Source organism: Leopardus geoffroyi, chromosome D1 (assembly GCF_018350155.1).
Source record: "Leopardus geoffroyi isolate Oge1 chromosome D1, O.geoffroyi_Oge1_pat1.0, whole genome shotgun sequence".
NCBI classification, from domain to species: domain Eukaryota; kingdom Metazoa; phylum Chordata; class Mammalia; order Carnivora; family Felidae; genus Leopardus; species Leopardus geoffroyi.
In genome coordinates this window covers 47,849,638-47,877,633 of record NC_059329.1, presented here as the reverse complement: position 1 = coordinate 47,877,633, position 27,996 = coordinate 47,849,638, and the positions used below count along the sequence as shown (strand labels likewise).

Sequence of the window (27,996 nt, the reverse complement as noted above, 5' to 3'; positions counted from 1 at the left end):
GTGCACAAGGAACATTCTCCAGGATTTGTTACATATTAGGTCACAAAAAAATCAATAAATTCAAGAAGATTAAAATCATATCAAACATCTTTTCTGACCACAATGGTATAATGCTAAAAAAATAATTAGAAGAAAACTAGAAAACAAACAAACAAACAAACAAACATAGAGACTAAATAACATGCTACAACTAATGGGTCAATAAAGAAATAAAGGAGGAAGTCAAAATGTATTTAAGGATGAAAATGGAAATACAATTTTTCAAAATCTATGGGACACAGCAAAAGCAGTTCTAAGAAGAAAGTTCATAGTAATACATGTTTATCTTAAGAAACAAGAAAAATCCCAAATAAATGTCTAACTTTACTCCTAAAGAAACTACAAAAACAACAGAGCCATAAGTTAGAAGGAAGGAAATAATAAAGATCAGAGCAAAAATAAGTGGAATAGAAACTAAAAAAATAATATAAAGATCAATGAAACTAAAACCTAGCTCTTTGGAAAGATAAAATTCATAAATCTTTAGCTAGATTCATGAAGAAAAAAAGGTAGAAGGCCAAAATAAATAAAATCAGAAATGAAACAGAAGTTACAACTGACACCACACAAATAGAAAGAATTGTAAAAGACTATTACAAATACTTATCTGTCAAAAATTGACAAGCCCAGAAGAAATGGATAAACTCCTAGGAACACAGAGTCTTCCAAGACTGACTCACAAAGATACAGAAAATCTAAATAGATTAATTACACATGATAAAATTGAATTAGTAATTGAAAAACTCCCAAAAAACAAAAGTCCAGTACAAGATTGCTTCACAGGTGAATCCCACCAAGTATTTAAAGAGGAGTTAGTACCTATTCTTCTCAATTATTCTAAAAAAAATTTTTTTTAAAAATTGAAAAGGAAGAAATGCTCCCAAAATCTTTTTACAAGGCCAGGATTATTCTCATATAAAAACCAGACAAAGAAACCACAAAAAAAAGAAAACCACAAGCCGATATCCTTATAAACCTACATGCAGAAATCCTCAAAAAAATATTAGCAAACCAAATTCAAGAAGACATTAAAAAGGTCATAGAGTGTGATCAACTGGGATATTTTCCAAGGACGCAAGCTGGTTCAATATCTGCAAATCAATTAAAGTGACACACCACATTAACAAAGCAAAGGATAAAAATCGTATGATCATTCTCAATAAAGAAACGTATCTGACAAAATTCAACAACCATTTATGATAAATACTCTTAACAAAGTGGATAAAGATGGAATGTACCTCAAGATAATACATATATTACAAACCCACAGCTAACATTATACTCAATGGTGAAAAGCTGAACATCTTTTCTCTAAGACAAGGAATTCTCTAAGTTTAGACAAGGACACCCATTCTAGACACTTTTTTCAACTCAGTATTGGAAATCCTAGCCACAGCAATTAGGCAAGAAAGAAATAAAAGACATCCAAATTGGCAAGAAAAAAGTAAAACTGTCACTACTTGCAGATGTAATGATAGTATACATAGAAAACCCTAAAGACTCCAAAAAAAAAAAGTTTAAAATGAATTTGCTAGAGTCACAGGATAAAAAATTAAAATACAGTAATCAGCTGCATTTCTATACATTAATAATGAGCTATCAGAAAGAGAAATATTTAAAAATCCCATTTGTAATTGCATCAAGAAGAATAAAGTACTGAGGAATAAATTTAAGCAAGGGTATTAAAAACCTGTACCCTGAAAACTGTAAAATACTGATGAAAGAAATTGAAAATGACACAAATAAAAAGATATTTCAGATTCATGAATTGGAAAAATTATTATTGTTAAAATATCCATACTACCCAAAGGAATCTACAAATTCAATGCAATCCCTACCAAAATACCAATAGTATTTTTCACAGAACTGGAACAAACAATTCTAAAATTTGTATGGAACCACAAAAGACCCTGAATGGCCAAAGGTATCTTAAAGAAGAACAAAATTAGAAATATGCTCCATGATTTCATACTACAGTATAGAGTTACAGTAATCAAAATAGTATGGTACTGGCATGAAAACAGACCCATAGATCAAACGGAATACAGAACCCAGAAATAAACTCACACTTAAGTGAACAATTAATCAGTGATAAAGTATCTAAGAATATACAATGGGAAAAAGACAGTCTCTTCATAAATGGTGCTGGGAAAACTTGACAGCTACATGCATAAAAATGACACTGGACCACTATATAATACCATATACAAAAATAAATTCAAATAGATTAAAGCCTTGAATGTAAGACCCAAAATCATAAAACTCAAGAAGAAAATATAGACAGGAAGCTCTTTGACATAGATCTTAATATCTTTTTGGACTAGTCTCCTCAGGCAAAAGCCACAAAAGCTAACATAAACATATGGGACTATATCAAACTCAAAAGATTTTGCATGGCAAAGGAAACTATTAACAAAATGAAAAGGCAATCTACTGAATGGGAGAATATATTTGCAAATTATATATCCAATAAAAGGTTAATTTAAAGTACTTAGTATCATAAAAACTCAATTTAAAAAAAAATGGGTGTTTGAGCAGAAATTTTTCCAAAGAAGACATACAGATGTCCAAGCATATAAAAGGTGCTCAATACCACTAATCATCAGGGAAATGCTAATCAAAGCAATAATGAGATATTACTTCACACCTGTCAGACTTGTCAGACTGGCTATTATCAAAAGACAAAATAAATAAATAACCCACAAATATTGGTGAGGATGTGGAGAAAATGGGAACTTCCTACACTTTTGGTGTGGGAATATAAATTGGTGCCGTCAGTATACTATGGAAAAAAATAGTATGGACTTTCCTCAAAAAATTAAATATAGAACTACCACATGATCCAGCAATTCTACTTCTGGGTATTTATCTGAAGAAATTAAAATGCCAATTTGAAGACATATTTGTACCTTTATATTCATGGAAACATTATTTACAATAGCCAAGATATGGAAGTAACTTAATGGTCCTTCAGTAGATGAATGGATAGAGAAGATGTGGAGTGTATACGTAAACACACACACACACACACACACACACACACACACACACACACCTGGAATATTAACCATAAAAAAGAATGAAATCTTGCCATTTGCTACAACATGGATGAATCCAGAGAGTATTATCCTAAGTGAAATAAGTCAAGAAAGACAAATATTGTATGGCTTCATTTATAAGTAGAATCTTAAAAAAATTAAAACAAATGAACAAACAACACAAAACAGAAACAGACTCATAGATATAGGAAACAAACTTTGGTTACCAGAGGGTGGAGGGTTGAGGGTGGGAGAAATAGGTGCAGTGGATTACATAGTAGAAACGTCCAGTTACAAGATAAGTCATGGGGATACGATGTACAGCATAGGGAATAGATGCTTTCCTTGTATAATAACTTTGTGTAGTGACACATGGTAACTAGACATCATGGCGATCATTTCCTAATGTATAAAAATACTGAATCACTACAATGTACACCTGAATAGGATATTGTATGTCAATTATACTTTAATTTTTAAAAATGTTCATTTAGGATATTAAATATATAAGGTATGTGAAACACTTGGGACACTTCCGTACATATCGTAGGTATGTAACAAATGTTACTTTTTTCATTTACTTCTTTGCTACTAATTAAAACTAACTCCTATTCCAACAAGAACTTGAAGTTGGAAAAACCACCATATGTTTATTTAAGATATAACTCTGTAACTAATTGTATTATTTTAACATACGGTGATACTATACAGCATAAATGAATGATACTTACCTGATTTATTGCAACTTCAAGAAAAAATAATTAGTCAAGATAATTTGGGGTACACTGAAATCAAATAGGAGTATCCAGTGAAACTATTCTCAGGGTACATAAATAAATGATAAGTGCAAAAAGCAAAAAAAAAAAAGCAACAATAAAAAAATCTGCCTTCATTACCCTCAGCATTATATGAAAATTAATTTGTATTGAGACATTTTGAGAATTCTTTGTATATGAGGAAATTTTGAAGTGAGAGAGTTCAATTTTTCTGTGACATAAACTGATGAAATATGGCTAACTAAATTATCAGGAAAATAAAAATTCCTGCAGAATCAGATCTCAAGCAATGTCAATAATAACATGGTACAGTAACATTATTTATAAGCCACTCATAGCCTTTGTATCAGATAATATTCACAACAACCTGCCAAATTGGCATTAACGGCCCCACAATTCAGAGCAGAAAACAGAGATTAAGAGGTTGTTCAAGACATTTGAATTTGTTCGGAAATAATTTGGTGTGCAGAGATGGAGTCTGGATTTGAATTCTTTGCTTTCTTCCAAGTCCTCCTCCCTCTGTTTGAATTTTTAATTATTACAGAAGATGCACTGGATAACTTGGGCAAAAAAGGCAGAGGTACCCACACTGTCAGTCTGCGTCTGTCTACCCTGACTCCTTGCGCGGCCCTGAGCCTGCAGTCAGCCATAGCAGCACAGCCTGCCATCACTCCCTGGTCTCCCACTTAAACTTCCGCCAAGACATATGTGTCAATCCTGGATCCTGGATCACCTCCAGTTCCTGCTTCTCCATTCTGGCTCTCAAGCTGCAGAACAGAATGCCATACACAAGACCAGTCACTGGGCTGGGTGAAAACCATACACCTAGGCACGTCCACTTTAGTGGGACTGTCTTGTCTCACTCTTGGATCCACTCCCAATCACAGCTGGCATAGACCTTTTCTACTCTTCACAGGCCTCTGTTCCTAAATTCCTTTTTCTTACTCTCAACATTTTGTTTTATTTTTCTTAAAGATGCAGAATCACAGTAGGAGGTAAGACTATATCCTCTCATTTTCATGTCTGTCTGATTTGAATCAAATCTCTTTTACTTACTGGCTAGCAACTTTGGTCAAATCATTTAATCTGTATAATTTCAGGCCTGTTTTTTTTTTTTTTTTTTTAACATGGGAACTGACATGTGGTTCCAAGTGTTATTGCAAAGGAAAATGTATCTAGTGTTATTCCTTGCTCAAAATAGCTGTCATGGCTATTATCATTATTGTTGTTATAAAGCACATTAGGTCCTACAACACCCTCATTCTCACCTTGCCACCTCCTGTGAGACTTGTCTCCCTACTCTAGTGGAATTTCAGAATGTTAGAACTGGAAGGAACTTTAGAAGTCTTTGAGCCACCTACCATTTATTTTCTTTTTCTTTTTACTGGTAAAACTAAAGCCCAGGAAATAGAAAAGATGTATTCATAGCAAAGCTGGCTCTGGAATTGAAGGCTTATAATTCCTAATATTAGGCAGTTTCCTTTAGACCCCATTCTAGAGTGTCTTCATTGCCCTCTCTTTCCATAATGCTGTCTAAAGGACTTAGTAGGACTTTCACTTGATCTCATAGGCTCATCCAGATCACATGCTATTGTTTTCCCTTCTTTTTCTGAAGATTTCCTCAAATAACACAAAGCTGTGGCCTCTATCCTTCTCCAATCACCTCTCCCCTAAACTAACCACAATTGAGCTTTCAACCTACTGACTCTACTGAAATTACCAAATCTGTGTTTGTTTTTGTTTGGTTGTTTTTTTCCTCAATTAAAAATATCCTGTTCTAGGCCATCTCCCTGCTTGGTTTATCTTGATGCCCCACATGCCTAGCACAAAGTAGGGACACAGTATCCAATATATATATTATATTTACTGAGTAAATAAATGAATCATCAGTAACATTAGTTCCCTTATCTTTGGAATTCTCTCCTTTTTTTGCTATAGTACTAAATCTCGGTCTTTACTAAATTTTGACTCTCTGCTTCTCACAGTGGAGATTTTCAACTTTCTGTTTCTCTCCGCATGCTCCCCATTCTCATAGCATTTACAGTGGTTGACTATAAAATTGGTAGTTTCAGCTTGACTCTCATTTTCTCACTGCTGCATTTCAACTGGTTGGTCTTCATAGACCATGTGGATGGCTGTCACCCCAAACTTAATGTATAAATGCAAATAAAATCAAGTTCCTCCTCCCCAACTCCTAATTTTCCATTTGACATTAATATAATTATCCCAAAATTCCAGGCATAAAACTTTTAAATGTCCTTTGACTCTTCCCTTGCTTACCTTCTCCATTAATTAATCACTAAATCTTGATAATCCCCCTCAAGTATTTCCTTCCCCTCTACCTCCAGCTGTCCCCACCCTACTACCCACAGCCATTCTTGACCTTTCTAATTCTAATTCATCTTCTCTAAATAATACTTCCTCAGTGAAACCTTCCAGTGTCCTTTCAGTTTAAATCATGTCTTTCATCATTTCCTATCATGTCAGCTTCTTTTTGACTCTTAATGTACATGTATTTGTTTAGTCATCTGACTATAAACTCCATGAAGGAGAGACAATCTCTATTTTCTTTACCACTGCCTTTTTTTTGCAGAGCCTCACCAGCATCTGGCAAAAAAAAAAAAAAAAAAAAAAAAATCTATACATGTTAAATACGAAATGAATTAGTATTTATTGAGATCATTTTCCCCAAAGGAAGATTCCTAGCCTGTTTTCATTTGGTCCTAGTATCACTGAAGCAGAGATGTTTACACTATGCTTCTAGACTTTCACAAAAAACACTCAAACCATACACAAAAATAAATTCAAAATGGATTAAAAGACCTAAATGTGAGATCTGAAACCATAAAAATCCTAAAGGAGAACACAGGCAGTAACCTCTCTGACATTCATAGCAAATTTTTTCTAGATAGGTCTCCTGAATCAAGGGAAACAAAAATAAACTATTAGGACTTGATCAAAATCAAAAGCTTCAGGAAGCCTGGGTGGCTCAGTTGGTTAAGCGTCTGACTTCTGCTCACTTCATGAACTCACAGTTTTTGAGTTCAAGTCTCATGTGGGACTCTGTGCTGATACCTCAGAGCCTGGAGCCTGCTTCAGATTCTGTGTCTTCCTCTCTGTTCTTCCCCACTTGCACTCTATCTCTCTCCCTCTCTCTCTCAAAAATAAAGATTTAAAACAAAATACTTTTAAAAAGCTTCTGCCCAATCAGTAATCAATAAACCCTGATAGTTAATATCTGAAATATATGAAGAACTTGTAAAACTCAACACCAAAAAATGAATAATCCAATTAAAAAAAGAAGATGTGTACATTTTTTTCCAAAAAAAAGATATACAGATGACCAACAGACTCATGAAAAGATGCTTAGCATCAGTCATCAGGGAAATACAAATCAAAATTACAATGAGGTATCACTTCACACCGTAGAAGGTGTGAACAACACAAGAACAACAGGTATTGAACAACACAAGAAAAACAACAACACAAGAAAATGAACAACATGAACAAATGAACAACACAACAAAATGAACAACACAAGAAACAACAGGTATTGGCAAGGACTTGAAGACGGGGAACCCTCTTGCACTTCTGGTGGGAATGCAAACTAATGCAGCCACTTTGGAAAACAGTATGGAGTTGCCTCATAAAGCTAAACATAGAACTACTCTATGATCCAGCAAATGCACTACTTTTACCCAAAGAATACAAAAATACTAATTGAAAGGGTTACATGCACCCCGATGTTCATAGCAGCATTATCTACGATAGCCAAATTATGGAAACAGCCAAAGTGTCCACTAACTGATGAATAGATAAGGAAGATGTGGTATACATACATACATACAATGGAATGTTTAGCCATCAAAAAGAATGAAATCTTGACATTTGCAAAGACATGGATAGAGCTAGAGAGTATAATGCTAAATGAAATAAGTCAGAGAAAGGTAAATACCACATGATCCCATTTCGTATGTGGAAATTAAGAAACAAAACAAATGAGCAAAGGGAGGAAAAAGAGAAGAAAGAGAGGGAGGTGGAAACCTAGAAATGGATTTTTTTTAAGTTTATTTTGTTTTAGAGAGAGCATGCATGAGCATGAGTTGAGGAGGAGACAGAATCTTTTTTTTAAAATTTTTTTTTCAATGTTTATTTATTTTTGGGACAGAGAGAGACAGAGCATGAACGGGGTAGGGGCAGAGAGAGAGGGAGACACAGAATCGGAAACAGGCTCCAGGCTCTGAGCCATCAGCCCAGAGCCTGACGCGGGGCTCGAACTCCCAGACCGCGAGATCGTGACCTGGCTGAAGTCGGACGCTTAACCGACTGCGCCACCCAGGCGCCCCAAGGAGGAGACAGAATCTTAAGTAGGCTCTACTCAGTCAGCAGGTGCCAGATGCAGGGCTCCATCCCAGGAACCATGGGATCATGACCTGAGCCCAAATCAAAAGTCGGATGCTGAACCAACTGAGGTACCCAAGTGCCCCAAGAAACAAACTCTTAACTACAGAGAACAAACCGATGGTTACCAGAGGGGAGGTCAGTGGGAGGATGGGTGAAATAAGTGACTGGGATTTAGGAGGGTACTTACGATGAGCACCAGGTGATGTATGGAAGTATTGAATCACTATATTGTAGACCTGAAACTAATATTGCACTGCATGTTAACTAACTGGAGTTTAAATAAAACGTTAAAAAATAATAAAAATGTTTACACACTGCAAAGGGGTTTACTTTCTTTGAGAAAAAAGTACTTGAGCATAACATGTCATTTCCTTATTGTACCAGACGAATGAGATATTCCTCTGCTTAGATTAATTGAGTCATCATTTAAAATGAATGTGCCATCATTACAAGACTGGAAGGTGCCACAGTCCACATGAATCACAGTTTCAATTGTGTGCACTATAGTAGCTTACTCAATTTCTCTGAAGAAAACCCCGAGACCCTGACTTGTTCTCAATCATACATCTTTCTTCCTTCAGACTGGATCTGAACAAAACCACAAGAAATTGAAGAGGGTGGTTTTCACCCAAATAGGCTGTGGGCACTGAAGCAAATGGTTCAGCAAATGAAGGAAGCAAACATTTACTATTCAAATGTGCAAGGGTTAAGCAGTTCTCAACCCCAAATGCTTGTCCTCTGAGATAAACAAAGCTCAATTCTATAAAATGCCCCACCCTAAATTCCACTTTTGTCAACACATTAACATATAATTGGATACTTAGGTCTCAAGAGCTGGGGTTAGAGGAAAAACTGATTTTGGCATATAAATGATGATAATTAACATAAGCAAATTAGCCAAGTCTTCAACTTTGATGATATTCTCAGCTACAATGTTAAGAAAATGAAAAGAGCTTTTTGGGCTAGGAAGATCCATTAAGAGATTTTAAAAAAAAAAAAAGCTAGATAAAAAAAAAATAGTATTGCAAATGTTCAGTTATACAAGATTTTTATATAATCATTTATTTATTTATTTTGGTGGACCCTATTCCCCAGAATAGCACATTACCACATTGCTTTCGCCTCTGCTTTAAGTAACAATGATAGCAGCCAATATTTCTTAGTATATACCATACTATGTGCTTATATATTTAATTTACAATCTCTTTTAATCCAATATGTGTTTTCATAAACCACTAGTATTTCCATTTTGCACTTGAAACTAATCTTCAGGAATTTAAGTATCTTGCCTATTTCCCTACTACTAGTACATGTTAGGAGTTGAGTTTTCAGTCCAAATTTTTTGAACTCGTAAAGTCACATCTTCACCATTACAAAACTATCTTCACTGGTATCAGTTAAGTCATGAGGTGTCTAGATTCGGGCCCTGCAAAGTTCTTAAAAAGAAAAAAAAACACATTCACTCGAAATTGTAGTTTTCAAAGTCAGACCTGGGCTTAAAGGCTACCTTTGCCCATTTCCTTCTATGAACCTGAGGAATGTTATTTATTTTCTCCTAATTCCTCACTGATAAACACAGTAATGCCTTCATTTATTCAAAAAAGATTAATGGGTACCTACTCTGCCAGGTATCATGCTGGGCAGTAGGGGTAGAGTGATACAAAAAAGAGAGTTCTGGCCCTCACAGAGTACACAAGTTAGATTTTCTACATTTAGTCTAGAATTGTAATAATTGAAAAATATAAAACATTTTGATATTCAAATGGCTTAACCACTACTGACCAGAGCTCTTCCTAATTAATTCATTTTCTTACACTCACAAAAATCTCTCATTTTCCTCTTCTTGGTTGGATCTTCTACACAAAAGCCCTGATTAACCTGAACCTATAGGTAATGACTGGTTTATTCATTTACATGTACATTTGTTTAAGTAGGCACATGAGCATACACACATATGTACATACTCACTTCTAGAATGGATTTGAAGTGGCCTGTTAATTTAAGAACTTCTTAGCTGGTTGCTCTTAGCAACAGTTTTTAGCAGTTGTGCCTAGTTAGCCAGAACAATTTATAAAGGGAATGAAGCATTCAAATTAGCTAACAAATGGCAAATAAACTAGCTTTAACTGGACTTAATTCAGAAGGACTTACACAGGGATTGATAACTCTAGCTGGAATGGAGGAAATGGTGGTACTGAGAAGCACCCCACACAGATGGGAATTTTCCAGTGATCTCCTTTCCCAGGGCACCAAGGCTGCCAGGTTTCTGTGGCAGCACTCGAGCCAGACCTCATCCTGTAGAATGCATGACCAGCTCTTCTTAACAGTCCTAATATAAATCATTCAACTCTACTAAAGACACTGGACAATACCTGGATTCTGAGGCTGTCAGAGAGATGAAAGCTGGTGTCAGTTTATAAGCAATAAAAGCAAAACAAATCCCTTCCAGCTATTAGAAAACCACAAATTATTTTAAGATGACTTTAATCTCACAAAATATAGATTACTATGGGATGTTGTTTATAATCATTCATTTTTCTATTCATTCCTTCATCACATATTATCAACAGACTTTTAGATGTCAGTGTTGAGGGATTTATTTATTCATTCAACATATATTTACTGAATACCTCATTTTTCCCTTTGCTCTCCTTAAGTGAAGCTCAGTGGAAATTATATGCAGCTAAAAATATCCTAAAAATAAAGTATAATGGGTGTCATTATAGGAGAGGCAAGAGAAGCTTTAACAAAACTAGGACAAGTCTTTCTTTTTTGAAATTAACACTAGGTCTCACTTGCCTAAATAATTAAACATAAAGATTACATAAACCATTCATTCAACAAATGTATATTGAGCCCATAGTAGGTTGCAAGCACTATACTAGTAGCTAAGTGCTCAAAATGTCAAGTCCCAGGCTCTGACACCTCCTTGTATTTATACCCTTGTGACAATTCAGTTCAATATGACAGAAAAATGTCCACAACTCCACGGAAGCAGAGGGGTGATGTGGTGGCCAGGAATATCTTCCATAAGGAGATAACACAAAATGAGCCCTGAAGGATAAGCCAGCATTAGCCATATTATTCCAATTTCTTTGATCTCCTCCCTCCTTGGAAAGAGCCCTTACCTTGTAAGGCCCTGGGCAAGCATAGAAGGAATAAATACTTAATTTGTTTTCTAAATAAACTAGTAGTGTTTTTACTGGGTAGGTAAGTTGAATGTTTATATGCAATCATTAAATAACAGTACAAGGTCCTAGATGATTCATAGCTAAAAGCAGCTATACAGAGAGTACATTTGATAGAGTAGGCAGATACCTAGGTAAGAGCAGGGAACAGGTGTTTTCATATTGATAAAAAGGGCAGAAAGTGAGTTCCAAACAGCTGGAAAAGACCCCAGGGGATATGAATCATTCTTTCCCATAACCACTGCCCTACAGTAACCTATAGCTTGATTATAATACATTTACAGTGTGATTTTGAACCTCCCTCTCCTCACAGAGGGAAGGCTGTCCTGACAGTTCCAACAAGAACCATATAGGGCCAAAAACCCCACCTCCCTGGTTGTAGAAGGAGTCCCATAGTTGATTGGAAGCAACCTCAGTCAGAGACCACAGGTAGCTAAGAACCCAGAGTGGGCAACAGCACACACTGCTAACACACTGAGGGCTCTGAACAGCCAGACTGTATGCAAGGCAAGGACTTCAAACTGTTCAATACATTAGGGTTATTCATTTAAAAGTAAGCATCTGTAGACATACCGCATGAACCATGTCCTTAATATTGTCTGAGTGGCACACTGAAACACTTTGAAAGATGCACCACAACTTAACTCGAAATTAGATTAAATGGACTGAGTCAATGATAGGAAATATAGGATCTTCCAAACTATCATCATCTGTGAAGCACAGCATTGACAGTAATACTCTGTGACTGAAGAAACTCATTTTGGTAGATCTGTCTCTCCAGAGAGGGAGTAATCTTGATATATAACTAGTTTTTGTTGTTGTTGTTGTTGTTGTTGTTGTTGTTGTTGTTGTTTTAATCTAATCTTCTGTAAATCTACTTAAGTCCACTCATGATCTCCTTTTTTATGTGTGAAAGAAGAGGTCCCACACATGTACAAGAGCACACAAGCAGGGAAGGGCAAAAGCAGAGGGAAATAGCATCCTAAACAGGCTTCACTCCCAGGGTAGAGACTGTGGGGCTGGATCTAGCAACCTTGAGCTCAGGACCTGAGTGGAAATCAAGCATTGAAAGCTTAACCAACTGAGCCACCTGGTGCCCCCATTCATTATCTCTTAAATTGCTAAAAAATTTGTGATAAATTAAAGCTGTTGCAGTTTTCCTAAGTTGTTGCAGAGAGAAATAAGTGAAATAAAACATCATCAATTAAATGTAAAGAGAACATGTTAACCAATGATTGCAAAAGAAATCTGGAATTTGCCAGATAGAGCTCTTCTCTAAAGATGTATAAAAAGAAGACTTACATGTCAATGCCAAATGCATATTCAAAAATGCACAACATCTACCTGTGTTATAGTGAAATAATATATTTGGGGCCGTCTTTTTTAGTCAGAAAATTTAGAACTTATCTTTCTCAATCCATATGAATGGAAAAATATGCACGTGGGTCTAGTAATGTCCAAAAAATGGCTAATTCTACATAGGTAGAGTTACACAAGCAAGCACCAAGATTTTACTTTTGTTGGTAGAAAGCTGGTTCATCTGAAATCAATTATATAAGCAATTTTTCTCTGCTTCCCTAGAACTCAGAATGTCTACTACCCAGACCATCTTCACAAAAAAATACAGATTTTCATTTTTCAAAGATACATTTTGGTCCACATATTCCTGTGGCAGAGGTAGCTGGGCTTTGGGACATGCAAATTCTTGAATTTCTTGGCTCAACATTAAATGTATAAATCACCAATAATGGAGCTGTATACAAAATTGATTTGACTGGAGGTAAGAAGGCAGAAGCCAGGTCCTGGACTCCTAAAGTTAGATACAAAAGAATCAAAGAGAAAGTCTGAAGTACCTTCAACTGGCCTAACTGCACACTCTCACTTCTATGGGTTTCAGGAACACAAAACACATCATATTTCTAGGCTAGGGGCTGTCTGCAACAGGTTAGAAGCCATAGAAAAGAAGAGACCAGTATCTTGAATTCATGCAATTTCACTTCTGTCCTTACCATCTGAAATGTTTAGCTGTCTTCACTGCACAGGTGCAATTTGATTTTATTTGGTACACATCCACTGAGCTTCTGCACCATGCCCCCTTAGCCCTTCCAAATTCAATATAGGTAACACATACTCATTTGATCACATAAATGAGTGTTATGGGCCAAGTGCTAGCTCTGCCCTCTGTTCTTGGCAGGATCCCAGAAATACCTTGGTTGAATGTTTTGGAAGCATAGGTCAGTCCCTAGTAAGTGCTTAAAGAAGGACAAACAAGGGAAAAAGAGACTTTCTCTGGCCTTAGAGTCAGAAAACTAAACTTCAACTGCAGTGCCTCTATGACATGCCTTGTGACTTTGAACAAGTCATAGCATTAGTTAGGAAGTTTGAGCAGAAAAGAGACTTAAAAGAATATCCTATCTACACTCAACTAGTTATTTGATTACTTTAATAATATAATGGAGAAAAAGTGTTCTAGCCTGATATTTGAACATCCATAGTGAAGAGAATTTTAAACTCAATGTGCTTCAGTTTCTATAAAATCTATAAAATATCTACCTTGCAGAGCTGTTGAGGTACAAAAGATAACTAATTTCAGAATGCTGTCCATAATATGAGTAAGATAAAGAATAAAGGTTCTTTCTAAATAGGCAGATAACACCATTACAAAGAGGTAAGCCTTGAATACAGCAGGCAAATACACAAACCCATTCCCAGCCTCTTAAACCCTCTGACCACCTTCATCTGAGAACCTTATTGAAATTCATTTTACTATTTTACAGAAAGAATAAAGGTACAGTTTGCATGGCCCTGGTTACCCATTTCCTTACAGTTATTTTTTTTTCCTTGAAAACTTTTCAAGATAAAAATTCAAAACCCCAGAGCTCTGGAGGATGCCTGATCTCCCTTCAGCCAAAACAGGCATCCGGTTTCTACAATAAATGAGATCATAGCATCCTTACTCATACTGCTGTAGATAAGAACCTGTCAGCATTTTCATTATAAAACCTTTTTCTTCCCTCTGGCTTGAGAGACCAACCATGGCAATTTGCTGGAGAAATAGTTCCAGCAAAGGGCAGTACACAAGGCTCAAGCACAGAGAGAAAATGTTTTCATTTTACAAAACTCCAGAAAGGTTTATTTGGGAATTAGGCTGTAGAATCTCAAGGAGCATTTCTTTTCGATGGTCATTTGGCCTTTTAAATAAAAGAAATAAGGTTTGCTGATATGTAAAACAAAATTTTCTCAGGCAGCAGATGTTAGGAAAAAGGTTAACTAGTTAATACCTTTAGGCACCAGTACCTCATGTAACAGCTGTAGTAACATACACATTAGAGAATCTGTGCTCACAGGTAAGGTGCTTTCGGAGTTGGGAGCATTCTTTCAGACTCTCTGAGCTAAAATCATGGTGGGGGAGAGGGTTTTGCCAGTATTACATCAAACAGGAGAAAATGGGATATATTAAATGATATGCTAGAGATGACCAATAAAATCTTTCTAACAAAATGATGACACACCAAATACTCAGTAAAGGTGGGTTGAATGATCTGGTTCAAAGAGTAAACTTTTTTTTCCCATCATTCCTGAATCTCACATGTGAAAGCAAAAAAGAAAAAAAAACGTCTTTCTAGGCAATCATACACTATGCTAATATAAACAAAAGTGAAATGGGAAGGGAATGTATCTGAGTGAGAGAAAGAAAACTATTATCTATTTAATGGCTACTACATGCCATGTATACCATTAATTGCTTTCTTACTTGTATGGAATAAAAAGCCCATTAAATATATCTTATCTCCATTGTACAGATGAGAAAATTGAACCTCGTAGAGGTGAAAGAACTTCCCCAACATCAAAGAGCTAATGGTCTAGCCATACCACACCTTTTATTTTTTATTTATTTTTTAATTTTTTTAACGTTTATTTATTTTTGAGACAGAAAGAGACAAAGTATGAACAGGGGAGGGTCAGAGAGAGAGGGAGACACAGAATCTGAAACAGGCTCCAGGCTCTGAGCGGTCAGCACAGAGCCTGATGCGGGGCTTGAACTCACGGACCGCGAGATCATGACCTGAGCCGAAGTCGGACGCTTAACCGACGGAGCCACCCAGGCGCCCCAAAGAAACTTTTAATTTTTTTTTTTAATGTTTATTTTTGACAGAGAGAGAGAGACACAGCATGAGTAGGGGAGGGGCCGAAAGAGAGGGAGACACAGAATCCAAAGCAAGCTCCAGGCTCTGAGCTGTCAGCACAGAGCCCAACGCAGGGCTCGAACCCACAGACTGCGAGATCATGACCTGAGCCGAAGTCGGATGCTCAACCGACTGAGCCACCCAGGAGCCATACCACACCTTTTAATACCAACCTTTACCTTCAGAACTTTCTTCCTCCTATGTTTACCTGTCCAAGAACACACTCAAGCTTAAGACTTACCCAAGGTATCTCTCTGCTTCATTCAGATGGTTGGTTGGGTATAACCTAACACTCTATCTGCCTGTCCTTCATTCTTTCTCCTTTTTCTTCTTCTGTCCAAAGAGAAGATACACCTTAAATATCATACCACTAGTTTCTGCTATCATGTTCTTTTAACACTAGCAAAGAAGTATTGATCATAGATATCAGCAGACTTGAGTCCAAATCAAACTCTTTTTTTTCTTTCTGACCTAGTCCAATGCCTTGAAAAACCCAGATTAATTTCAGTGACCTCTAAAAAGCCTTCTCTATATTTAAAGCAATCATTGATCCTTTTGTCTTATTATCTATAGCAGGACTTCCCAACCTATTGAAGTATGAGACCAGTTTTAAAATGTGCACTCTTTTGCATTATGTGTTAACTATACTACAAAAAGAAGGAAAGAAAATTAACTATTTTGTGGATCTCTCACTTGATTTCAGTTGTACACACACAATATGATGTTAGAAATATACTATGTTATTAATAAGGTTTCCAGAAGCCATAATTTAGGACAGTGGTCTTATTCCCTTTGATCTGATCATCTAAATTTTCATAGGAAACATTATTGAACATTTAATAACTGCAATGTACTGTGGTCATAGGCTGATAAGAACATTCATATATGTAAAAAGATGCAAAATTCACTAAAGTAGTGTTGAATGATTTCTACTGTATTATATCTGAAGGCATAATCTGTGATTTATAAAAAAAATTTAATGTTTTTTTTATTTTTGAGAGAGAGAGACAGAGAGTGAGTGGGGGAGGGTTATAGAGAGGGAGACACAGAATCTGAAGCAGGCTTCAGGCTCTGAGATGTCAGCACAGAGTCTGACACAAGGCTCAAACCACGAATTTTGAGAACATGACCTGAGCCTCAGTCGGATGCTTAACCAACTGAGCCACCCAGGTGCCCGTGAAGGTATAATCTGTGACTTATAATGAAAAAAAATCCAGGACCTTCTGAGAAAACAAGTTTAACTGCACTAAAATCCCCATGGCATGGGGATTCAATTATACTTATAATCTATTAGCTCATCTGTAACTTACTAGACCAGAATGACTTACTAGTGATGACATGTCGAGGGATCGGACCCTCATCAGAATTTCTCTCAGTCAGAATTTTACAGAGTGAGAAACTGAGATTTATTATATGGAAATGGCTCACACAATTATGGAGCTGGGAAGTCCCAAAATCTGCAACTGGCAAGGTGCAGACTCAAGAGAGCTGACATGTAATTTCAATCTCAGTTTGAAGGCCAGAGAATCACGATAACTGATGGTTTAAGTTCTAATCTGAAATCCAAGTGGGCCTGAGACCCAAACAGAGTTCATGTTTCACTTCAACACCAAAGACAACAAAGACTGATCCCAGGTCAAGGTAGTGAGGCAGAAGGAGTTACGTCTTACTCAGCCTTTTTGTTCCATCCAGGTCTTCAACTTACTGGATGAGGCTCACCCACTTTGAGGAGAGCAATTTGGTTCACTCAGTCTAATGATTCAAATGTTAATCTCATCCACAAAAACCCTCACACACACACCCAAAATAACATTTTGCCAAATTCCTGGGCACCCCTTGGCCCAATAAAGTTCACACATAAAATTAACCATTACACCAGGGTAGCACATCGAGCAATGCCTAGTCTATGCTTCAGGGTAATGTAAGCTCTATGAAGTTTAATAGCACAAGAGGTTTTCAGAGGCCAACTGCCAAGGAAAATAAGAAATGAACTACAACAAAAGACACACTTCTTTTCACTCATTCAGTAAACATTTACAAGTACCTATATAATTCATTCATTCACTCAACAAATATTTATTGACTATCTTTCGTGAAACATTTCCTGGATCTCTTAGGTACTATAATAAATGAATATGATATGGACCTTGTCCCTAAGCAGGTCACAGTTTAGATGGGCAAATAGAACAAGTAAATACAATTTACAAATGAGTATTACAAAGATTCAAGCATTGACCATTGGGTATCTCAGGAATCCTGAAGTAATTTAACTTAGAAGGGACTGGAGATGACTTTACCATAGCGACTTTGAAACTTCCCTGGGATATCCATAAGTGATTACAAAGTAAAAGGCTTGATAATAAAAATATGTCTCAGGTTTTTCAAGATCCTAAATTCTATGATTCAACATTCCTTTTTGTGAACATATTTTAGTGACTGCATAATATTTAACCTTCCTTATCTTGTGATATTTAGCCCCTTCCCCAATTTCCACTATTAAAAGAAAAAAAATTTTGAAAAGGACCTTGAACTGGCAAGTATTCTTTCTCAAATGGGACACAAGGCCTATGCAACCTGCTTCTTTGGGATGTTCAGCACCTGCTTCACTCATTAGCTCATTTTTCATTTTCTCTTTCTGGGTCAGATTTAATCTAGGATATTTTTTTGGTGTGAATTATGTAAACTTTTAGATTCTGCCTTTTGTGACATTAAAACGCTTTAATAATGTGTTAAAGTACACCAGATTTACAAATAGATGAATTTCAATGTATTTGACTGAAAAACGCTTTTCAGTTGATGACCAACAACCTCCATTTTTTTTTACCAGTTGGCAAAGTGGCCTTAATAAAATAGAATACAAAAATATGTATTGAATACTTACCACATTCCAGGCATTGTGTTAAATGTTTTCATATGTGATATATCACTTAATTCTGACAAGAGTCCTGTAAGCAAGGTGTTATTTTTCCTGCTTTTTACAGATAAAACTTGTCATTTTATCTTCTGTCACCTTGATTCTCAGAACTTCTAGTGCATAGAGATCATGGTATAGAAAAAGAACACTGAGCTAGCTACAAATTAGGAGACCTGGTTCTAGCTCCAGCTCTGTGACTTGCCGTGTGATCTTGAGAAAGTTACATCCTATCTATATGGTTTAGCAACCTTATGTGGGAAATGAGAACGTGAATACTATAGGAAATGGTATATTAGCTCAAACTCCTCTCAAATAAATAAATACATACATAAATAAATACTTTAAAAGGAGGCTGAGTCTTCTGACAGGTGTGACTTACATTCAAATTTATGCCAAGAAAAGTATATATAAATTATATTTTTGCAAATTGACTCCCAACTTAAAGGCACTTATATGAAGTTGCTACATTAAAGAAAACCTACAGTTAATTCTGCAAATGAGTTGTATATTCTAGACATAAACTCTTTGAGCTCACATTTTGGCTCTGCTACTTAAAAGCTATGTGACTTTAAGCAGGTTACTTGAAGTCTGTATGCCTCCATTTCCCCATTTCTAACATGTATGTATCTATCATACCCATCTCTAAAGACTATTGTGAGGATTAAGTGAGTTGACATTTATAAAACATACAGAACATGTATTTGGCACATGGTAGCAGGTTAGTATGTATGTTGTGGGACAGAGACTAATGTCTTGACTATATAAATAGCTGTTACCTTGATGTACCCATTTTGAACATATGGACTTTTTGCATATTAGGTATTTTTAAATGGGACACACCAATATAGTCGTGGGACTCCTATAAACTCAATGAGAGTTTTAACCTTATTCGCAGGAGAATAAACTAATTACCTCTTATTTATAAGTCCATAAAGTAGAAAAAAACTATTTAAACATAGAGAATGTTAATATATATAAAGTAACTTGTGGCAGTACAAATTTATATAGCTATCGTTAAAATAAATGCAATAGCCCATCATCAAGAGTTTTAAAATATTTAAAATATGTCTTTGTAATTCTACTTATTCTAGCCTACCCAAAGGAAGTCATTCTGAATGAAAAAAAAGAATTATTTACCAAGATATGTCTTTTATTTTTAATAGAAAATGTGGGCAAAAGCCTAAATATCCAAAGATAAAGATAGTTATCTGTTATACAGCTATTAAAATGTATATTCAAATCCTAATATAAATTTAAAGCATTAAAAAGTAAACTCGATGATTCTAACTGCATTTTCAATAAGCTATATGTAGACCAACAGAAAATAGTACCAGAAAACTAGAAAAATATAAAGTAAAATATTAATAGTTTTAATCTCCAGTCCTTTGGGACAAGAGTATTTTCTGAAATTTGTTTTATTTTTGATTTTATGTTTTTTAAAATTTATTTTAGTGAACATATATTACTTTAAAATAAAAATAAAGAACATACCAAAATAAGCATTGGCAATATTCAAAATATATAGACTTAGTGATGTATCTATTAATGAATATAATGATAGATATATTCGCCACTCTTCTGTAAAAAATTTGGCCATGTTTAAATACACATATGAACAAACAAACCCACTTCTCCTTGAAAGAGACTTTCTAGGCAGGAAAAGGAAGTTTGCAAGAGTTTTGAATGCCAGTGTGCCAGGGAACTGTCCACCAGAAAGGTGCTGATAGACACTTAGATCTTGGGTGATTGTGTAAGCACCCTCTGGAGGATGGAATTCCACAAGGCATTTCTTTTTCCTTTTTTTCCTCTTTCCTAATGTCTCTTCTCTCCTTTCCCATTATCCTGTTGTAGTTCACTTTCTTTCCTTCCATCCTTTCTCTGATTACCTGGTAACTATGGAGATTAGAAGAAATAACACTTGTAAAGCACCTAGGATAGTGTCTAGCCTTTCTGGATACTTAATCAAGCTGATTTTTCTTTCCCTTTACATTTTTAGTAAGAATCCCTTCCTTATTTTAATTCCATCCTCTTCGTTTCTATTTCCTTCCATTTTAAACTCTTTTTTATTCACATTCTTCTTTCTCTGGGAGAAGCACCATGTAGACAAGATGGAAGTTGCTTTTTACCAGATGATTCCTTGCTTTGAGGGGTGGGGCAGTGTATGACATGTCTAAGCATTCATAGTAAAAATATATATCTATATACTTTAAGAACTTTTCTCTGTCCCAATAAATCAAACATAATATTAATGGCACCTGATATGGCCTAGGGGCTTGACAGTTTGATTCAGATGAGCTGTTATATTAAGATATGACTCTAGGAGATAGGGGAGCGAGGTTCCCTATGGCAAAAACCTATTTCAATAACAACTTCTTCTCAGTTACAAAAAAAAAAAGGCAAAGCAATAATTGTAGAGAACATTATACTTTACATTAAACTTTTAGAATATTAGGGATAATAACAAATATTCAATCTTTTTTGTTTGCATGTTTTTGCCTTGGAAATGGTGACTGGAAAGGAGACAGTGAAGGGAAGGGGACACACAGAGGCTGCAGATCCCTGCAATGTAGCTATGGGTAAGATAAAAGAAAGAGAAATGATATATTGGCTGACCATTGAATTATACTGCATGTGGAGAAAACATAGTTAAGCAAAGGTAAAGGTTATGCCTATTTTCAGATAATAACACAAAAAAACTACTATAAGGGGAAAAAGGTTTCAGAAGGCCTTATTCACCATGGAATTTCCATTCCCATAGCAGCATTGTATGACAATAGCATATGGACTGGGGCAAAAAGAGGACTGATAAAATAGGAAAACTTTCTTCTGAATAACAGTGCTTTGGTTTCTCTTATGACAGACTGATAGGACTGTTAGTTTTCTGTACTTTAGAGAAGGGAGTAGGATTATCTCCCTCAATAAACTTGCAATTCCTGGAGGAAAGGAATGGTGCCATACTTGAATTTGTATCTTTAATACCAATCACAGTGCCTGGGATACAGCCTAGCACAGAAAGACACTTCACATTTATAATCATAAGCCATATAGTCAGCTAACTAAACTGAGTAACAGCCAGGATGCAGCAAGCTGTGGCCCTGGAGATTGCTAAGAAAGTAAAATTATTGTGGGCTTCTTCCTTCAACACTTAAGTTACTCAGTATCCTGTAAGCCATTACTAGGTTTGGGAGAATAAGAATAAACAGTTTAAGTGTTTTTGAACTTAAGTCTGGCCAACATGCAAACATGGTTTCAGACTTTGCATGATGAATATCTTCCCAGAAAGAAAATATCCATCCTAATAATCTTACATTCAAACTTGATAGATAATATTGGAATAAATGCATTTTTGGAGGCACCATATTGATATCTATATTTCCATGAGTTGTTTTCCCAACAATTATTTAAATTCCACTTTCATTGCTCAGAGTCAACTAAAATCCTTATTTTATATTTTTCCATAAATCAACACTGCAATTAATGCAATCATCTACCACATCATTTGACTTTGAGACCATGGAAGACAAGAGTTGTTTACTGCCACATCTCCAGTGTCTAGCATTTATTCAGTGCTCAATGAATATTTGTTTATTGAGTAAAACAATATTATCAGTTTTCAGTAGTTTTCATAAACCCACTGTGGTTTTTGAATGTTTTATCAATATATAAATTGTTCCTACATTTTATATAAACACTTTGCTGTGATCATGCTCACAGCAAAGAAACAATTTATCAAAATAACAGTGAAAGAAGGTCCTTTTAGAAGTGATGAGCCCTTCTTAACAGAGCTGTAAAAATAACCAAGGCCAAATTAAAGTATCAATCATTTGGTGAATACATACATACTAAGCACTGCATGTACCTCATTTAAACTATTTTTTACAATGACATAGTAATATATAAGGCAACAGTTATTACTGTGGCCATTTTACCTATAAGGAAACTGAGACCTAGAGAAGTCATATATCTAATAAGTGGTACATCTACTTCTAGTTTTGAAACCTAGTCCTATATGATATACAAGTGTATAGTATATTCTGTTGTCATCCATCAGATAGTCTCGAAGAATTTCACCAGAGAAAGGCAAGAGTAGGAGACTCCATTACTCTTTCCATCTAAGATCCCAAGGTGGGAGATTTACATCAACCAGTCTATAATTAAGCAACTGTTAAGTATGACTATAATGTAATGACCAATCCCATTATATTGGGCTTATGAATGATCTTATTCAAATACTTGACAAAAGGGAATGGGATAGACCCTCTAAAAGTATTCTTTCATTTTCATGGAGACTTGATTTCTTTTCCATAGAACAATGTCTACCAACACACATGATTTAGGTGCTTGCCTGTATTGACATGGTTCTCTTTCACAAACTGAACTTTTCAAACCAGAGCACCAAAAGTAAGAGAACTTAAAGTAAGTTAAACTAATTTAATTCCCTAGCCTTAAAAAAAAGCATGTGTGTAATTTTAACAGCATAAAAAAAGAAAAAAAACTTCTTTGAAAAGGAGCTTCAAGGGTTGAATGCATATTCAACAACATTTCCACACCAATAGCTTATCCTATTTGATGATTAGCTTGTGTTTAATTTCCCTTGACAAATTATTCACCTTTGTTCATAATCACTTAGCGCTGCAAAGCAATTCTCATAAGTGTATGGGAATGGATTTTAAATAGTAGCCATTGCTAAGGTGCCACTGTAAATACAGTTAGAAGAGTGGATAGAAGCATGGGGGAGGGTAGCAGGTTATGTGAGGGAGAGGAGCTAATAAGTCAGCTACTGGTGCTGTTCATTCACATACATCTTCCTGATAGCAATGAACACAAAAACCTTCAAAAACTCTAAGACCTTTCCAAGGGTTTCAAAAGGAGCATCTAGCTAGTCTTCAGTATGGTCAGTGATTTTTTAATGGACTCTAAGGTATAGTCTACTATATTGAGTAAAAAACATCAATATGTGGCAATAACTTTACCACTAAATGATTTTATAAAAGAATTATTGGAGAATATTAGAGCCAAGGAGGATCACTTCATCCACACCTCTCATCTGATAAGAGATTCTCTAGGCATAATCAGTATAAAACTCACAATTCTGACTCCCCATTTTTCCATTACAGCTACACTTCCTCTGAGCACTATCCATGAAGTTGAATGTCTATGTTTCATTAACTCTACTGCCTAAAGTGCTTACTTACCAGTGTCAAGTCCAGTCACTGGTGTTATCTTTAAGAACAACAGGGATCATGTGATTTTATTCACTTACCAAAGTGAATTTTCAATTATTTCAGATCAAGCTCTCTCTCCCCTAAGAATCACCATAGTAGCCACAAAAGTGTTTTATACAAACAGGCCAGACAAACTCACCAGCTTTGCACAATGAAAAGAAGTGAAGGTATGTGTGTCTAGGGCTAAGGGGACATGCACTCAGATCATTCATGGGCTAAGACCGCTCATATACCAAATTTCATGCATCTTCCAGTCCACCAACAAAGTTAGAGACAAGGATTAATGAATGGTAGCCTGCTTCAAAACCCTTCAAATCTCTTTTCCTTGGGAAAACTAATCACCTTTACAAAAATCTGGGCTGGGACAGTTACTCGCTAGAAACTTCACTGATTAATTGTGACACCTCTTGATAACATTTCTGAATGTTGATTTCAAGTGGCTTGTATAAGCTTACAGAAAAGGTACACAATTAGGGGCAACATGAGCCCATCTCCAGATTTGCTGTCTAGAATAAAAATAAACTCTTCAGATTTAAAAGTGTCAAATTGCAAACTGATACGTTCGACTTCATCTCAAGAGCACATCCACCATCCCAGATAACCCTGATTGTGGGCCGTTGGGTCCGGGGCTCCAGGCAGTGGTAACCTGTGATGAGTTCAGGAGCTCACAAATGAGCAGCCAGAAGCCCAATCACTAACTAAATGTATGACAAGATCCCAAGCACAGAGTCACCTACGGCGCCCCCTTTCCGAGGCGTGATCTGCTCTTGGAACCTCGGTACATTAGAGACCAGGGTCCTGCCACAAAGGAGTTATCAACCCAACATCGGACTCTGTAAAATCCGTGCGCTCTCAAGGCCCCCAAACCCAGCCAGCTCCCAGAAAGGGCAGAGCAAGTCATAGCTTTTGTCACTCTCCCAACAAGCAGACACATAAACAAACAACAAAAGGAATTGTTAGCTCCCCCAAGGGAGGCAGCATGCATTAAAAAGACATGAACCTCGTCCTACCTTGCATCCAAACATCAACGACAAAGTGTTGTTGGTGCAAGCAACTTTGCAGTGGCAAATCATTGGGGTAAAACAGTCAGGGTCCTTAACAACAGGGGACATTCCTTTCGAGCTGCGGCAGTGGCAGCTCGCTGGGGGACCCGAACACGGTGCTCGCCGCCGGGCACATGGAGTGACAGCCTAGACCGTGCAGCCGCTCCGATAGCTGCCCCCTGCGCCCTGCGCGGCCATCCCGGCGCCTGGGTAGAAGCAACGCGGGCAAGTAACAAGCGTTCGGGGTCTCCCTTCCCTGGGGAATGAGGCGTGGGGGGAGGGACAGAACCGAGAAGGGTTTCCCCCCCTTCTATGGTGAATTTAGGGTGGGTAAAATTTTAAAAAATTAAAAAAAATACAAAATAAAAATAAAAAGGAGCTAGGCGCTTAGAGGAGGGTTCAAAGGAGGTGGGGCAGTATTAGCATGTAAAAGGATGTGCCCGCCTACTCGCCCCAGTCACACAAGATTGTCATGCGAGCTGAAGGGGGCTGAAATAATTCTCTCTGAAGGAAAAGGAAAAAAAAAAAAAAAAAAAAAAAAATACTGCAGCTCCCGATTTGGTAAAAAGCCAGTGGCTTGCTGCAATCCAGAGTCACCGTGGGGAGCGCTGGCCGGGCAAGTGGGGTAGAAGGGAGGGGCCGGCAGAGGGAGGGAGCAAGGTGCTCCCAGCGTAGCTCAGCCCTCGGCGCTCTGTGCCACCTAAGAGTCTCTGCGGTTGGTGTAAGAGGGCTCCAGTGTTATGTGACCCGAGGCCACACTGGACCCCTATCGCTGATGCCTCCAGAATAGGTGACCTCCGAGGGTGAGCTCTGAAGAAGGGGAGGCCCTTGTGAACCCTGCTGAGTGCATCCTCCAGGCTGGCCCTCTGATACTGGTGTGCCTGAGTTGATGGCCCGCAAAGGGATCTGGGGTAGAAGTGTACTGAAAATGATTTTGCTGGGACCCTATGCCCTTGACTTCTGGGTCAGGGAGCTGACTCACTCCCTAGGTGGTAGGATCTTCCTCATAATCAAGTTTTTTTCTGATATAACATTTTTCAAACTCAAAAACAAAGAGTCAGCCCCTTCCCCACCTTGATGTCTTAGAGGCTCAGAAAAGCCCCAGAAGTCTTTATGCTGTTCTGCAAGTATGAATGGCAAGACTGGTGGATATGCTTTACTGGTTTTTTCTTTTTCTTTTTTTTTTCTTTTTTCTTCCTTTTTAAAGTGAGGCTATCAAAATTGCAAAAGACAAAAAAAAAAAAAAAAAAAAAAAAAAAAAAAAATTTCAGCATGTGGCTGGCCCAGCTGCAAAACTGCTTATTGAAGACCAAAAAATAAAAAAAATAAAAAAAAGTTAGGAGGGATGTAGAAGAGTAGGAAGTGGGTAAAACTAGCACCCTTTTGGTGCCACCTGAGTGCCTGGCATTTTGCCTCACAAATGGTTGGAAAGAAAGGATGACATCAGGATTTGAATTAGACTCTGTCACTGGTGCTGAGTGGCTTTGTGTCAATCACTTAACACTGTTTGAGCCTCTGCTTATCTGTGAAGTGATGCTATTAACTCCTACCTTGCAGGTTGTCATGAAAACTAGACAATAAGGAAATTCCTGTGGTAAGTCCTGGTGGTACCTAGAAGCTCTCTTTACTTACACAGCCTGTCTCATGTCTTAGCCTGAGAGAGAGATATTATTGGACACATTTTTCCAGAGGAAGAAACGGGGGCCCTGAGGATATATCACTTGGCCAAGCCACACAGTCAATAAACCATGAAGATGGCTTAAAGCAAACTGACAGAAGATAGTTTACAAAGTAACATCATGGGAGACTTCACCTATTTCTCCAGAATCATGTTGTCAAGACTCCAGATTTATTTGAGAAGGGTTAGGGCTGTCATATTCACATGAATATGGTAGTTTCAAAAGTCTCTGATTGGGCATTCACCTGAGATCCTGCTTGAAATATACCAGCAAAAGAGTCCTAAATATCCATAGCAAATTCTGCTGGAAACACATCTTCCTAATGCAGTTCCAGGAGAATACCAGATCACTTGAGCTCTATCTAAATTAATGAGCCCCAATACCACTATATGATTCAGACTTATAAGTTCCAATAAGCACAAAAGACCAACTTGCAAATTGTCAAGTCAAATGCAGTGCCCTATAAACTTTCTTTCACCTGCCCATATCCAAAATACCCTCCCCTCTGGTCTCAAGTTAATGGAAACCAAACCCGATTGAATAATTCCTTGTGATTCTTAGGTTCAACTCTTTGTTATCATTCCATAGGCCAGGAGGATATCAAGGACTCAACATTTTTACTCAGGCTTCTGGTGAGAGGAATATGGGTACTGCTTACAAAATTAAGACCTCCTGAAGGGAAATCAACATGGAACAAAGTATGAGCAAAGATCCCCATAAAAAGACAGTAAAAATTGAGGCAAATCTAGTTCTAACAGAAGGAAGCTATCTATGCCTCAGGCTTTGGGAGTCTCATAGTAAGCACAGGAATCCTTACCTTGTCAATTCCCCTATTAGCAGCACTGATTCAATTTGTTGGGCATCTAGGGGCTGCTGTGGCTCAGGAGGTCTAATATATATGTGCTTAAATATACCAGATCACATTTTAGGATGAGAACTCTGGTCTGGTGCCTTCTGTGAATCCTAAAGTCACATTCACACATTAAGTGTATCCCTTATCATTTTATTCCTTTATGTTACCATAAAATGTGTGATTGTGTGAGCACTTCCACCTACAGAGCATCTATAATTATGGCTGTTTTTCCAAAGGCGAATGGATTCTAAAAAAAAATTGTACAATATTTCCCTTATTCATTAGCCTATAATTTGGATTTCAAACACCCCAAAAGTATTGTATGCTCTATATTGTGATGTTCCAATAATAACTAACACAGTCTTTCCCTAATGAATTACCCAAGCTAAGGCTGACCTCCTATTCTAGGGCAGCATTAAAGGCTGCTATGTTCAAGTTATTTCCCATTTTACAGTTTGTGCTGGTTTAGACTGAGAAAGCCAAAGGCAATATACAAAGAAAAATGTGTATTTCAGTTCTTTAATCTTATTGTTTAAATTTAATCAATGAGAATTCATTTATCTCTATACACACACGTGTACGTGTTTGTATATGTGTGTATGTGTTATATCTGTTCACATGCATCTGACGAAATGCTTTCCTTTAATTCC

The 27,996-nt window shown here is 36.8% G+C and overlaps 1 protein-coding gene across 19 annotated transcripts in view; it reads right to left on the bottom strand.

The window, feature by feature from the left end:
• Positions 1 to 27,996, bottom strand: part of DLG2 (discs large MAGUK scaffold protein 2) — a 2,060,218-nt gene that overhangs the window by 1,183,780 nt on the left and 848,442 nt on the right. For 2 of the 19 annotated variants that reach the window (XM_045483786.1, XM_045483788.1), the window contains exon 1: positions 24,782 to 25,329. The exons of 16 other annotated variants lie outside the window; for them this stretch is intronic. In XM_045483786.1, the coding sequence (XP_045339742.1) occupies positions 24,782 to 24,883 (102 nt within the window). In that variant the 5' untranslated portion in view covers positions 24,884 to 25,329. Of the gene's footprint in view, positions 1 to 24,781; positions 25,330 to 27,996 lie in introns of those variants that run through there. One more of the 19 variants, XM_045483796.1, reaches the window with a different exon arrangement.